The following is a 16281-nucleotide window of genomic DNA, read 5'->3' as shown; positions in this document are numbered from 1 at the left end:
GCACACACAGATATCCCCCTAACATAGCTAAAACTAAAAACAAACTAAAAACTACTTCCAAAAATATTCAGCTTTGATATTAATGAGTTTTTTGGGTTCATTGAGAACATGGTTGTTGTTCAATAATAAAATTAATCCTCAAAAATACAACTTGCCTAATAATTCTGCACTCCCTGTAGAGTTGATGGCAATGCTAACAATTTTGGGTAAGAAACAAACAGTATGAAAAGCATTCTTGCACGTTTTCCTCTTCTTTGAGAGTGTCAGGACCTAACGTTAGCTGTTTATGTTGTATATCTCAAACCAATGCCAGCCAGGAAAAAATAACTCCTATTATGGAGTTTCCCTCCTAATGTTGGTGGTCAGAGTTTTTGGGCTCTCTTCCATCTGAGAAATGTTGTGGGGAATATTTCTGACTTCAGCATAAACAAGAGCAAGAACTCAGGAAAAAATTATAAGACTAGCTTGTAGAGGGGGGAACTAATGTCTCTCAGGTATAGATCCACAGCTTATTTTCACACAGAAAGCCTTATTACGCCATAACCATAAACCTAATTTCACTGCTACCAGAGAGTGCCCTCACAGTAATCAGGAAAGGGGGTATGTCCCCCTGAAGAACAATTGCTGACAGAATATTTTGTGAGTCCTGTACCGAGCAGTAACCTGAAACCATGCAGAAGCACATTGGATTTGTGTTTAGGGTTGTGCAGACAAACACTGCATTTTGTGTTACAAGTGATGACACAATAAACCTTGGAGGAAATATATCAGGGGGAAATTGAAAATAAACGGCTGCAAGGGGCAGCTCATAGAAACAACTATTGTCATTCACTTTTGTATAATCACATAGATATCATGTTTAAACACTTAACCAGCTTTGAAGAGGAATTGTAATAGTTTACGAAAGTACATCACAAACTATAAAACAAAGATGAGATGTAAAGGCACAGCAGTGCACTTGACATGTGGGAAAGGAACAATTTTCAGAGTGGTGGTGCTGCAGTTACTGAAGTCATGCTGACTGTGAAGAAACCAAGTGTCACACAAAGAATTGAAGAAAATGCAAGAGAGTGGTAAGGGTGTACTTTGTATGTGAAGGTGTATTTGGGAGCACACTGTCTTTAATACAGCACTAAATCATAGACTGATAGCACACTGTAATTTATAGACAGCACGCTTTCCATTGAAATGGCCACGAAATTTGCAAAGAGATACAGTTTTATTGAGTATAGTATACAACACACAAACAATAATTTGTGGAAAGAGTTCCCGAGAATATTTATCATTTTTGCATCATTAAACGTCTTGATTTTATCCTATGAAGATCTTTGTTTCAATCATATTTTAGAATAACAAAAACGTTCTTCATTTGTACTTTCCTAACTGCTGACATAGTATGAAATATTGGTTCATTTACAGTTATTTACACTTTGCTGCTGATGTAGAACAAAATGGCATCCTACAAATATTTCCTTTCATATTCCCTATATCCTATCAAGATTGTCCCACAATCCACTTTACAGAATTCTTTCACATTGCAGTCAAAGAAAGTAAAAAGCAATTTCCATGTTAAAAGAATAAGCAGCTATTTTCCGAAGACACAACCTGATATTTGACCTCTGTCTTAGAAACTCACCAAATGTGACATGATAAAAACAAAATCAATTTAAAGACATTATCGTTGCTCATTCACCTTCTGAACTCCTTTATTGGTATTTTGGGTGAGTTGCAGCATGGCCTACATCCCTACTTCCAGTGCCTATGCGCCTGTCTGTTGCAGCAGGCACCATGGTTTGGAACTCACTGCTTCCTCATCTAAAGCTGCTGCACTCCCAAATGGCGAGGGAAAAACCCCAATAACTAGCCAGCTTGACTCACATAGTTAACTTGTTATACATCCAGAGACAACAGTTGTCTTCAAATGCATAAAGTGATGTTATCTAATGCATTGCACTATGGACAAATTGCAACATATACATTCTGCACCATTTTTATAGCTGAGTGAGGGAGCTGGAAAAAGTGATATGCTACCATGTAAAGTTTGCATCGTGGAAAAAATTGTTGCAAGGTGAAGGTCACGGTACATTATTTATAATTATGTTTCCGACCATTAAAATGTGTGAGATGGATATGTGTTTTCCAGACAAAAACAGTCCGTTCCTTTTCTTAATCATTACACTTAAAAAAGGACAAAACGAGATGATTCTAATTGATATCAATTGTTTGCTCCGCATCAGGATTTCATTGTTAAACATTCTATTTCTCATGTAGAATCGTTTGTAATGTGCAGCCCTGATGACCCCCCACACACGCATAGGTGAGTAATCACAGTCTGTACAGACACCCAACGTGGAACGAACAGAGTGTCTAACACCTTCTAATTACTTTGGGAGGTTACCCCGTATAAAGGGCATTACCAATAATCGTATCCGTTGCCATTTCTCCACTCGCCTTTTGAGGATGGCACCAACGTTTTAATCTCTTTCCCTCTCCCTGACTTATTTCAACAATTCAGCATTTACTGGACCCCTGCTTTACTAAGCTGTATCACTGCAAATTGCCTAATTCCTAACCTGGAAAAAAAACAAGGGCATGATGTACAAAACTACTTTACAGCTGCAAAGCCTGTGATTTGCAAAATCAAAAGACGTACAACCCTAAAAGAATGCTGTCAAGTGTACAAAGTTACTCTGCAAATTGCAAAGTAACTTTTATGACCTCTTCTGAATTGCAAACAAAAGGAGGGGGGCGGGAGAGAATCAGTCTCGTCCTCTTCTGAATCACAGAGGGCTGTATCAATGTACAAGTCATTGATTTCAACCAACCCCTGACTTTTGGTGGTAACTGATTCATAAGACGAAGCTGTCCCCACGGAACAGTTTCCCCTTTGAGAATTATTGTGGGCACCCCTGTAGGATAGACAGTAGTGAGAAGGACCACTGCAAAATGTTGTTACCCAAGGAATGCAAACGCAGAGACATAGGTCTGCAGTTCCTTGCAGGCGGATCTCTGTTCCCACATTTGCAGGCATTCGCATCAGATTGCAAAATGAATCCTGCCTAATTAAAATTTATTTGGCAGGAGATTTTTTAGCCTTCTTCTAACCTACATTTTGCGGTTTGATGGATTGGTACAGCAGATACATTACAATATGAAGACCAAGTTGCAAAAACACCAACTGCATTTCCACCTGTTTTCGTTTACCAGCACCTAAGTTATCTTTCAATATGTTCCACTCCTAAATCCATCTCATACTCGTTTGCATTATCTTTACATTCTATCATTCTATTTCCATTACTCAAGACTTTGCAGAGCATTCTGACAAGCAATGATTGACTTTCATTATCACTACAATGTCCACCAAAAATTCTCAATGTCTAAAAAAAGCTCTCCTCTGATATTCCACTCATTCAAACATGCACTAGTTTCTACACCAGCCTCTCCTGGAGTCTACTAGCTCTAGGGAAGGGCTTTGAATGTCACCACCTGTGCACCATTCACCCTACTACACCCCATCCTTACATCCAATTGCCCTCAAGCTTAACATTAATATATCACAGGTCCCGAAATGGGTTTCTGTCTCTAGTCTTCAAGTATATCCATAATCACACCTCTAACACTAGCTCCGATAGTTAACATCCCAGTAAGTACCAACCTTTGGCCCAATCTCATACACTGCCTTGTAGTCCCCAAATCTTACCACTGCCAGTTCCAGATTTAGATGCCTTTCCCCTCTTATTCCCCTCAACAGTAGTGTGCTCTTCAAGTCAACAATCAAGTTGAATCTTTTCAACTGCGTTCAAAAACTCTACCTATTTTGTTTAAAAACTCTACGACACCACCTGTAGTGAGTGTGAGCAAAGCGAATGTAGATCTCACATCACACTAAAAGCTCTTGTTTTTGTTCACATATGTGCTGTGTCACACTGTCCCACAGCCCCTTGCAATAGCATCCCCTGGTTTAGGTATACACCTAAAATAAGCTATGAACTCTCGTGCCCTGTTGCTCACAAGGACATTTTTGTTTTATTTTGTGAAACATTTAGGCTGGAATAGGAACGTCCCCATCATGATGTACAGCCCTGTCCCCTGCTGTGCACACTTGAACTGAAGGCCTGCAATCCTGTTTTGTATTTTTATTCGTGCCACACACTAAACCCTGTGTGTGTGCATTGACCTAATCCTGGTCTTTTAACAATTATAAGTTTTGGATGTAGTCTTGAACCGTGGAGGTGCACCAGGCGCACTATCATAGTGACAGGAGACTACAAACCCTATTGCAGGTTTCATACATGGAGCACGATGGTGTCAATGCAAAGAGAGTCTGTCCTGCTGGGCAGAGCATCTTTGCAGACAGATACCAGGCCTGGAAGGTGGCCTGGCTAGGACAAGTGAAAGGGGAACAAACCTGAAGTGGTTCCAAGGAAGCAGATCTGGAATATATATCCCCTGTCCACGAAATCAGTATAAAGATAGGAGCTCAAGTACCATTGTTCTTGTTGTGGTCTGTTCTACTGAGGAGTGGGGCATCAGCAGAGTACTCAGGGGCTACTACACAGCCAAGAGTTGGTGTCACATTGACAGCCTGCTCCCCAGAGTCGAAAAATATTATCTGGATTCCAATCTGAAGGAGGAATTACTTTATTTTCCTGTTTGCTAAGATATCTTCCCCGCGATCAAGGGGTGGACACGACAAACTTGCAGGAGGAACAGATCGTGGAAGGGACAGTCGCAATTGACCCTGTCGGAGGGTGTGTCTGAGAGAGATTTGTTAAGCAAATGCGCTGAACGACTCATGGTACTGCAGGATTGGACAGTATGACCTTTGTCAGTTATGCCCGCCAGAGGCTCAAGGCACTTGAAGTGGTGTCCCCTTGTAGTAGGCCTGACTGAAACTGCAATAAGCACCTGCTGGTGACCCGTATGCCCCACAAACGGACTGCGTGACCACGGCACTGCCAAGGGCGTGTTGGGCCTGAACTAGTCCTGAAGATTAAGTGATTAGAGAGGTGCCTTGAGTGGCACTGTGAAGATTTCAGGGCTTCATTTTGAGGCCCAGTGTGTTGAAGATAGTGGCTAGTTTCTGCTGGGCTGTGAATTGGTCCGGCCAAGGGTACTGGTCACAGACCTCCTGCCTCACACCAGCTATACATTTGACTTTGAGTCAATGAACAGGGTCTCAGAGCTCAGCCCAAGCCCAAAGAAGTTCATAACTCTCAACATCGCCACTCCCTAAGCAGTGAGGCATTTGCCATCAGCCACCTTTTAACTGTTTGATCATAAAGCGCCTGGCAAAAATGTACAGCAGCATTGCTTTGTGTTGGACAAAAATATGTCTGTGTGGAGTGCATGTGGGCTATGTTCTGCTTATCTTTTTTATAAACATGCTGTTCAAGAAAAGCACACATTCGTCTTAAACTGCATAAATATGTGTAAAAAAAGCTATCACATAGATGAATCTGGCCTGAATTTTGAAGGAGGAGCTAAAAAGCCATCTGTGAGCATATGCCTTTTACTTTCAAAAAGAAGTACTAAGTACTCACTGGAGTATCAAAGTGAGCAGCACCCTACGTCAAGTACCAACTGGAGATCAAGAATATGGCACGACCTGAGCCTGCCATCCAGAAGAAGGCCCACAACAGAAGCCTCTATTCTTGCCATGACACATCAAGTGATATGCTACATGGCCAGCTGCCACATGCTGCCTGGAGGCTGGTGAGATCCACTGCCACAGGAGGGTCAAACACAATCCAATGCTGCTGCTATGAACTTGATGAGAGACTGACCAGACCTCGGTCCTAGAGGAGGAATTCTAATGCACACCTGGGGGGAGGGGAGCATGAGCTGCACCCATAGACATACTGAAAACTCAGAACTGGAAAAAAGGGATCCCAGTGGAAAGTGGAACTCACTCAATTCAAGTGGAGGCCTAGACAGAAAAAGCACCTAGAGCTCAAAGGCTCGCACCAATGAACCACGTATTTTAGCATTATTGAGTGGCTAGTGAAATTCTATGTTTTATGTGCCGTAAGGTATTTTCTACAAAGAGAAGCACTGTGCAGAGCATTGATCTCATTAGGCTGCTTGGGGTGGTATTGACTACTGAGCCTATGTGCCCCTAAACTATCCTCCCAGAAAAATCTATCAGCTTGCCATCACTGCTACTGAAAGTCAAGTGCTTAAAGAGTTAAAATTGTACTTGGCCCAATAGGCAGAGCCATGTTAGGGTATGCCTCAAAACAGCAGTAGCAAAAGGCCTCACCCCCACGGTTATTGCACAGTAGCTCCTTGTTGTCCCGTGGCCTCCTTAACAGGGTATGACTATTTCTAATTGGAATGCTTTATTGATGGAATGTAATAACAAAAAATACAATAGACAAAAAATATAAATGCAACATACAGACAATCCGAGACTTGGGTCGACAAGGCTATGCACATTTCTCAGAATACTCATAAAGGATGTGAACCTAATTTGACCATAACAACAGCCTTGTCTCTGGTCAACCAAAACCCTGGGGTATGCCCTTTGTTATTGGGAGAACGCCAACAGCCTCCGTTAATTCCACCTTCACACTGGCCAAATCTAATACAGTTTTTAGAAACAATCCTCCAGAATAGCTAAAAACTGGCTAGTGCAGTGCTGCATGAAAATACACAGTACTGTAGTTGCATGAATGGGAGAAAATTGCACTGTACCGTATTTAGTAAGCCGTCACATGTCAATTATGCCATTGGCCGCTCTCACGCTAAAATGCCATGCTAGCACAGTGCTAAAACTTTAAACTTGAGTCATACTCTCCGGTACAACTTTCTACATGGAGATAAATACTCAAGGCTAAGCCACATAAAATTCTAAGTATTTTTAGGCATGGAAATATCATGTTTTCTCCTAGTTTCATCGGACACTAGAGTTCCATGCAGCCATGTTGCATTACTTTAGTTAATCTGGGTTTTGGCAGACTCTTAGTTGTGTTTGTTCAGGTCCTAGTGGTGTTTGTAATGGTTCAAAGAGGTTTCAACTAAGTGGTGCAGTGTTGTTTCAGCTCTGCAGATGAATCCACTATAGGTGCAAGAAAATCCTAGTCCGTGCATTTGTTGACTAATGACACTGTTGAATTGGATAGCACCCCCTTTGACTCGTGTAACCATGGTGTTAGGATTTGTGCTAAAGTTATGTACCTCTGGGCCCAGGGCCTTCTTTGAGGTTGAGGCACAATTTACCTTCATTGTATTCTCTATCATCCACTTAACATTCTTGCTCCCGTAGACTGAGAGAAATGAGAACCTAGCATTGTGGTTTGGACACTGAGGTGCAGGATCACTTTCACACCGTGACTGAGGTAGTACTTGGCATCTAATTGTAAGCTATACAGGCTTAATGATTGGTCTTCCCTTGGGTCTTTCTCCATGACTTTATGGCTTGTGATATTCCATCCACAGTGAGCATGAGACATAGGGGTGGGCATAGTAGGGTTTGTGCTGGAGTACCAGAGTGCTGAAACTTCATAACAAAATACAGGTCAAGATTCAAATACATTGCCAGATGTTGGTGTGCTTCTTGGAATAATTTAGCAGGGTTGAGATGCAATGGACACTGCTTAAAAATGCTAAGACTGGAATAACTTCCGATGTATGTTTCAGAGTTATAGACATTTTTAAACAGAGGATGCACAGTGGTGAGATGTGTGGGGGTGGGTAAGTTTTATGAGGCTTTAAGTACAATGGAAGCAAGTGGGTCCTAGAGGTTTCAAGATTATGCAGCCGGTTTTGATTTGTGTGTGGGGTACCTAATTGACATGGTGGTAGATTTCGAGCACTACAGTGATGTCGGTGGAGCCCAAGGCTTTGACCATATATTTGATGGAAATCCAGTGCTCTATTTCAAGAGTATGCAGCACCTTCTTGATTTGGGTGGTGGTTACTTGATTGACATGATGGTAGTTTCTGAGCACTGCAGGGATGTGGTAGAGACCTGTACTCTGACCATAGATTTGGGAGAAATGCAGTGCTCACATGGACTGGTGTATAGTTATAAATTGATGTGCAGATTTTTCCACAGACCTTCCCCTTGGCTGTACCTGCTTCTGCTTAGTGATGTTTGTGCTTTAGCATGAACATATGTTAGCTAAATGCATCCTGCCGGTACTTTGCAAAGTCAAGATGTGCTAGTTGTGTTCCAAATTGATTGTATATGCATTAACAAGGACTCAGGCTCACAGTACCCTTTTTGCACCACTGCGCAAGCACCAAACCAGCGGGCTCCATTTCCGACTTAAGCATTATAATAGGAATCTGATTTGATTGATTGCAGGGAAATTGTAGGGGTTTGCAGACAGCCCAGCAGGGGGAAGTCAGCTTTCCTTCTATATGCCATCAAGCAGCCTCCTGTCACCTGGGTCAGATGATTTGTGGGGTGCCTCTAAGAGCCCAGCGATGATGAACGGCTTCATCTCCAGGAGGTCGTTTGTAATCCTATCATGGGTGACGGTCTAGACAGGTGCTTCCCAAATAGATTGGCTTTGTCGTGCTCATCTGTATTTCCATCTTACACCCTTTTCTCTTCATTTCACCAGGGCCACCATCTGCTCCGGAGAATCCAATTTCCACTGTCAACGAGACATCTATCACCATCGAGTGGAATCCACCACGGGATGGCGGGGGCCGGGGCGACACCACCTACAATGTCCACTGCCGCAGGTGCCCATGGCAGGGTCATGGCTGCAGTTCATGTGGGAGCGGAGTCCACTACATTCCCCGTCCCTTTGGATTGGTCCTGCCTAGGGTGCTGGTCACCGACCTCCTGCCTCACACCAACTATACATTTGATATTGAGGCAGTGAATGGAGTCTCAGAGCTCAGCCCCACCCCAAAGCAGTTCATAACTCTCAATATCACCACTAGCCAAGCAGGTGAGGCATTTACCATCAGCCACCATTTAATTGTTTGATCATAAAGAACCCAGCTAAGATGTTCAGCAGCTTTGCATTGTGTTGGACAAAAAAAAAATGTTTGTGTGGAATGCATACCTTTTTATATACATGCTGTTTAAGAAACATACATATTTGTCTTAAGCTGCATACATTTGTATAACATAAGCTATCACATATATGAATCTGGCCTGAATTCTGAAAGAATAGCTAACAGTTAATTAACACTCCAAGCACAAACTACGGAGAAAGAGAATTGCAACATTGACAGAATTTGTGAGTAGGCTGGAAGTCTTTCCTAGTTAGGCAGTTTAGCAGAGCTTGGAGCAAAGACATTTGACAGGCTGCAAGTCAACGGTTACTATTATGTAGAGGTAATTTTGTAGACATAATTAAAAGGGGCTAGATCTTGTAAATTGCACTGGTGACTGGCAATTTTGCTCAGATACTGGGCAATCTTTCACAGGTACTGGGCAATTTTACTTGCACTGCCTGCGAGGGAAAAAAAGACGTTTGAGAGGACAGGTGAGTTAAAAATGTAAGTTGGTATAAGCTGGTCGAAATCAAGTGAATGCAAGTGAGAGATGGGGTGAGAAGTTTTAAGGGCCGGGCAAAGTAGGCTATTGTCCTGAGCCTTTTTTCCTTCCAGGGGATTCACTTGCAAGGTGACAATTGTGTTTTGATGAGTGGTCAGGTCGGCCCAATCTTGAACCTCACACTCTTAGGTAGTTGGTGACAATTAAATAAAAATAGACTTTCTCTCTCTCTTTACTTCTCACAGCTTCCACAGGACCCCTTTCTTTACCTCGTGCTCTATCCCTCCTACCTGTCTCTACATCTTTGCGTGTGTACTCCTCTCTTGTCCTCTCAACTCTTTACCTCACCTATGTTTACCTCAGCTTTCTCTTCACCTCGCCTCGCTGTGCCTATCTCCACATCCTTACCCCCTCTCACAATATTTCACACCTCTCACTGTACCTCACTGTTGTTTCCATCCTCCCTGTACCTTTTCTCCATCTGCTTGATATTTTCCAAACTCACGTCTGTCTTTCTCACCTTTGTACCTCGTCATGTTTCCCCCGCACCGCACCTCACTATACCCCTCTATCACCCCTTCAGACTTCCTGAAACTGCGTGCCTTTTGCATGCTCTGCAGTGAGAAACACAGAGATCTTCGTCAACGCACGTGCACCTCTCTCAGTCTGCTCTCTACCTCATTACTTCCTATTTTACCTCTCATATCTCTTTACTGAATGTCTGCCTCATTACATCATCTCTCTCAACCCCACCGCTCTCTCTAAACTTGCTAGATCAAGGTTTTTATTGGTACTTTTTGGCTATGGAATACCGGGCAGCTTTAACTGTGAGCTGTTTTTGCATGCTCATGTAAATCAGTTTGTTTCGGCATAATGAGGGCTTGAATTAGTTGAAATGGGTAACAATTTCAAAGTTATTCCGAAGAGGCCCCCCTAAACATGTACTATCTAGGGCCCTAAGAATCCTTAAGAATGCACTGGAGTTGATTAATGAATGTGTGCAGCAGAGGAGTGAAAAGAGAGAGCGAGAGACTGCACGAGAGAAAGAAAATATGACAGAGACAGACTGATATAGCACAAAGACACAGACTTAAATAGAAATAGGAGGCCCTGCCCAACAAAAATCCTCTATGTGCATGTCTGCTACAGTCACCCCTAGCTATTAAGCCTCCTAGAGTATACATTTGAGTAAATCAGTTGAAGATATATAAAAAAGATCTTAACAAGCACTTTTTATAAAAACAAATGGTTTTATTAGGGCATTATAAATTTGCAGTATTTTTGTCAACAAGCAAAATGTTCGAACCAAAGAAGAGTCCATTACTGGATCTATGGACAAAATCCATGACTGTATCCCAGAATTTCCAAAGACAGTAAATAAATTGATAGGCACTGACAGAAGGCTTACTGGTATTGTCCCGCTTTCAAATGCCTGAACTGGCAGTGCGACAAGTACAATATATACTGTAAATAAATAAGTAAAATAATAAATATAAAAATAAAACCCTCAACACACAAAATTGCCGATGTCGTAGGTATTATCCCCCATCTTGTCTATGTCCCCTTTGAATATTTTTAGTGCCCACATTTTAATTTTAAAATATAATGAATCTAAGTTAAATTTGTTGGTATTTATTTCTAATCCTAGTGTGAGTGCCTCTGAAATTGTATTTAATATCGTTGAGCAGTTTTCCTAAGTTTTAATGGACAGAACCAGGCTGCCCTATTTTTTTATTTCAAAATGTAATCATTCAACCAATTAAATTCAAGGGCCCCATTCAAAAAGCACTTGGAAAATCTACACTTGCAGATTTACACTCACTTGAAAGTGTAAATTTATTATTTCTGGAATTCACAAACATTCACAGGAATCTACATGGAACGCTGTATCTGGTATAGTTTTTCATGCAGAATCCTTGTAAATGTATGTGGCATTCCAATCCAAACCAGTTGACAAGGTTTCCACAGAGGTCACTCTTGCATGGGAAGACGTCTGTAACATGAGTGCCCAGCTGAAAGAAGGAGAGGATTTCTCAGGACGCTCAGGACTGACACCGCAGCCTTGCAGAAACAAGTCAAGGAACTGTGCATCGCCAGAGAGGCCTTAGGTGGAAAGCTTGAAGATTTTTTTCAGGCCACTTGAGGAGGAACAACATTTGCGTGGTCGGTGTCCCAGAAAAGGCCAAAGGTCCATCTGTAGACCTCTTTGTGGAAGACCGCATCCTTAAACTCCTGCAGCCTTGAGACTTCTCTAAGTGCTTTTCGGTTGAGAGGGCATACAGGATCCGAGATTCCATGCCCAAACCAGGTGCACCACTCTGCATAATAATCGCCAACTATGTTATTCTTCAAACAGCTTGGAGTGCCCCTCCAGTCAAATATGAAAATGGAACTATCAGCTTTTTCCCAGACTTCACAATCGTGTACAGCAACTGCGTCACAACTTCATGGAAGTAAAACAAGCCCGGAGGGATCGAGACCAGAAATATTCCATTATGTTTCCGGCACAACTGCGAGCAGTGGCGGAGGGGAAGACCAGGCATTTCACAACTCCATAGGTTGCATGGGACTGGCTTGACCATTGAGCCTGACCGGGGGACTGAATTGACGAAACCGACCGCACAAGCAGCAACAGGTGCCTGGCACTAAAGAATGCAGAGATGATGCTGGGCATGCAATAGATGGCTGACATTCGCTGCAGCAACAAAATGAGAGTGAGATGATGCAACATGACTTGTTCAAAGACTGGTTTGACATAGTGGGATAAGTCCATGGCTGATCGTACACTATCCTGATGCAGACTCCCAAAAGGAAGAGCTGGACTATAAATGCCTTAATGGATGTTTGATTTATTACTGACAACAGATGACACTTGGTTACACATGAGAAATGAGAAAAGGGGATGGGTCGGGGGATTGTCCATGCTGTTGTTGGTGGTTGTCACTGTCATCTCGAGTTTCATTATTAGGCTGGGGTGACTGACACTTTGCAATGTTGGAGGGCAGGCAATTTTGAGTCTGCAATGCAGGGAGGCAGGAAGGGAGGTGTGTTATTTTTTTTTTTTTACTTTTTGTTGTGTGTTTTGGACAGTTACTTTATTATACATGATGTTAGCATTCACTCTACTTGTAAGCACCATTCCTAAACCTTTCAACAAACCCTAAAATAAGGGGGTGAATTGATTGGCCAGATAGGCCTCTGGCTTAAACCCACAAATATGTGACTCCACAAATGGATTAAAGATCAAAATTAAGTCCTGGAAAGTAAATGGCCTAGGCGATAAACTCTGAAGAGGGGTTGTGATGCAGTATATCAAATGCCGAGCCCATGATATTTTCCTCCTGCAGGAGAAACACTTAAAGGGCGCCACATATCAAGCACTAAATAGATGAGGTACACTATGGCAGTATGCGCAGGTTACACTACAGCATCCAGAGGAGATGGCATTCTTGTAATGAAATCGCTCCCACTTACCCTTCAACAGACTTGGTCAGACGCGCACAGGAGGTATGCGGCCCTTATGGGAAGTTGGGAGGAAGCAACAGACAATATCTATTCAGTCTATGTCCCACCACACTTCGATGACTGTATGCTGCCCAAACAGAGTGCCGTCATGCTTCAATTACCAGAATCCACATAGTTACTGGGGGGAGCTTCAATTTGGTGATGTGTGAGGAACGGAATGTGATTGCTGGCCTCTCAGACTAGCGGGATCATCCCGCCGTCCCTTAGGTGACTTTCTTTCAGCCCTTGGTCTAGCTGATCTCTGGCGCTCTCACAATCCTGAGCTCCAACGTTAAACTTTCCACACTGGGACACACAGCAGTCTCTCTCGCATTTATTACTTTTTCACTCTCACACACCTGCTTCCCTATTACTCAGGTGCCCAACACCTGGCCAGAGGAATTACGGACCATTTCACACTCTGGGCGGCCTTTGGTCTCCACAAGGGCCCAGAGAACCGCAAGATATCACTCAATCCCTGGTGCTTCAAAGTGCCCTATATTAGAGAAATCATCACAGAGGCCACAAATCATTATTTTGCTGAGGACAAGGCCTCGGTTGCTTAATCTCGGACCCTATGGGAGACATAAAAAACAGTTCTCAAAGGATAGGCCCTAACCCTGATTGTTTGCCACAGAAGGGATGAAGGGGCCAAACTAAAAACTCTTGAAGGTGAGTTATTGGAATTAGAGAAGCATCTTGTCATGTGAGATACCACTGACCCCCATCATACTAAGAAACTAAAGCAGAAGGACTACAAAGACAAGGCCATCGATGTGGCCAGGGTGAGTCATATGGTCATGTAACAATCGCTTTATGAAGTGGGCAACAAGGTGGGTAAGCTCTTAGCCTGGCTAGATAGGTGGGAATAGGCTAGCTGTTGGTTGTTTGAGGTACAACAGACTAAGGAACATTGCTGAGGTAAAGTGTTGCTGCTGCCTTTGCAAACTACTGCACACACCTATACTCCTTGGCTGTTACAGCCACGGCAGAGGACTCCAGAGAGGTCTTATCTGACATTTGCCTCACAACTCTTGAGCAATCTGTTCATGTCCTGCTAGTGGAAGAGCTCACAGAAGCTGAAATAATACAAGCAATACATGATCTCAAAGCAGATAAAGCCATCGGCCTAAATGATATGCCAATTGAACCATACTAACGTATGGCCCTGAAGTTAGCTCCATACTTGCTGCATATATGTTTAAGGAGAGTCTGAAACAAGGGTTGCTGCCCAGAGACCAGAGCTTAACCACCATTGTAGTTATCCATAAGGAAGGGAAACCACCTGATGATTGTGCCCCATACTGGGCAATTCTACTTCTTATTGGCGAAGTCAAGATCTTGGCCAAGGTTTTGGGCTCTCACCTGCTCAATGTTAGCACTTCCTTAATTCATCCAGACCATTTGGTATTTATGACTGGCCTCAGCCCACTCTGAATCTCAGAAGCCTTCATGATGTGTTGTGTCAGGCGAACAATCTAAAAAAAGATGCCTTCGTGCTCTCATTAGATTTTAGAATTTAATTTTACACTGCATAATGGGCCTACATGTTCAAGTTTCTAGACAGGCTGGCCCTCGACCTGCTCTTCATCGACGGAGTGAGGCTACTATATAAGGGCGCGTTGGCACAGGTGAAAGTTGCCAGGGGACATTCCTGTGCATTTGAACTTTGGTGAGGAACCCGGCTGGGTTGTCTCCTATCACCGCTGATTTTTGCTCTAGTTCTTGAGCGCCTGCTGGCCTGGGTCAGACAGGACCCTTTAGTACATGGCTACAGTGGATTGACCATTGGGAGGACAAAATCCCACTATACGCTGATGATATTCTGCTCTGTGTCACCGACCAAGTCTACACTAGAGAGGTTGATGAAGATCATAACTAACTTCAGCCGCTATTCTGGTTTTACTATTAACTGGAAAAAAACTAATTTATCACCTGAAGGGCTGGGTGCCCCACTGCACCATGACTGCGAGGCTACCATAGCAACGGATTGGTTCCACTACCTAGGAATATTCATCACTACCAAGCCAGGCTTGTTCTTCCATAAAAACTTCTCACCACCACTAGACAGGCTGAGACTGGACTTTCGGCACTGGAGGTCTCTGCCCCCATCAGTCCTTGGAAGAGCCGCCCTCCTTAAGATGATGTCCCAGCCCTGTTTCCTGAAAGCCCTACAAAACACACCCAACCCGTTATAGAACTCATACTTTAAAGCCATTGACGGGGAAATTAGAACAGTGCTCTGGGATTGGGGCCCAGCGAGGATTGCGCTACAAAAATTCACTTGGAGGTGGTACATTGAAGGGATCATCCTGCCTGATATTCAGAAACACTACTGGGATGCACAACTCACCACCATCAATAATTGGGTCTTTTTTCCCCCTGACAAACCCACAATTCAAATGGATAGGTTGATAATGCGTCCCAGGGGTATCACTGGGAGCTCTACAGCAGAGCTAGCGACACAGCCCTCTAAGGCCCAACAGCAACCATGACTGGTCTCTGGCACACAGCCACGAGGGCCCTAGGTTGGAACGGTAAACTCATGCAAGTTACACCCTTATGGGACACACCTCGGTTGTGTACCCTGGAAGAGCAGCTAGGGTTTGACAACCGGGACTTAACAAGCCTTTTTTGAGTAGGGGGTCCTCTTAGCTCAGGGAGCTGTCCATCCATAGGTAAATTTGCAGTGTGACTATCAACTGGTCCCCACTGAGATTTATCACTATTTTCAATTGCGACACACAACCAAGTCAGTGTTGCTGAGGAGAACAGAGCTCTCTGAGCCTTCACCCCAGAAGACTGCCTGTTGGATGAATACGTGTCATGTAAAAATCCACTTCCCTGACATACAAAAAGTTAATTAATAACTTACCTGATACCTTGCAACATCTGAGGGAGCAATGGGCTCAAGATCTAGAAGAGTTGCAGGACGATGAATAGGTGGAAGCTTTGGCGTCGCCTAGGGAAGTGGCCATATGGGCGGGTTTACGCTTATTCCAACTAAAAATCTTGCATCTGTCCTATTACGCCCAGACAACCCTGTTTAAGACGGGTAAAGCAATGACAGAGAATTGTTGGCATGGATGTGGGCGAGTTAGTACAATTTATAACATTATCTGGGACTGCCCAGCACTAACGTTTTGTGACCAGCAGTAGTGGACTGTATGAATGAAGTTCATGAGTGCTATGACCGCCTCGGCAAAATGGTTTCTCCTCAACATCTGGAGTGCAACAGACCTGAACCACATGGAACAGATATGGTGGACCTTGGGACTATTGGTAGTGAAATGTAATATAGTGAGATTATGGGG

The 16281-nt window shown here is 43.4% G+C and overlaps 1 protein-coding gene across 3 annotated transcripts in view; it reads left to right on the top strand.

Annotated features, from left to right (window-relative positions):
* The window catches only part of LOC138265631 (ephrin type-A receptor 3-like), a 451343-nt gene that overhangs the window by 269433 nt on the left and 165629 nt on the right, over positions 1-16281 (top strand). For all 3 annotated transcript variants that reach the window (XM_069213518.1, XM_069213517.1, XM_069213519.1), the window contains exon 5: positions 8574-8909. In XM_069213518.1, the coding sequence (XP_069069619.1) occupies positions 8574-8909 (336 nt within the window). The remainder of the gene's footprint in view (positions 1-8573; positions 8910-16281) is intronic.

Source organism: Pleurodeles waltl, chromosome 11 (genome assembly GCF_031143425.1).
Source record: "Pleurodeles waltl isolate 20211129_DDA chromosome 11, aPleWal1.hap1.20221129, whole genome shotgun sequence".
Lineage (NCBI taxonomy): Eukaryota > Metazoa > Chordata > Amphibia > Caudata > Salamandridae > Pleurodeles > Pleurodeles waltl.
Note: the sequence above shows the minus strand (reverse complement) of the source record. Positions and strands in the feature narration are given on the sequence as shown.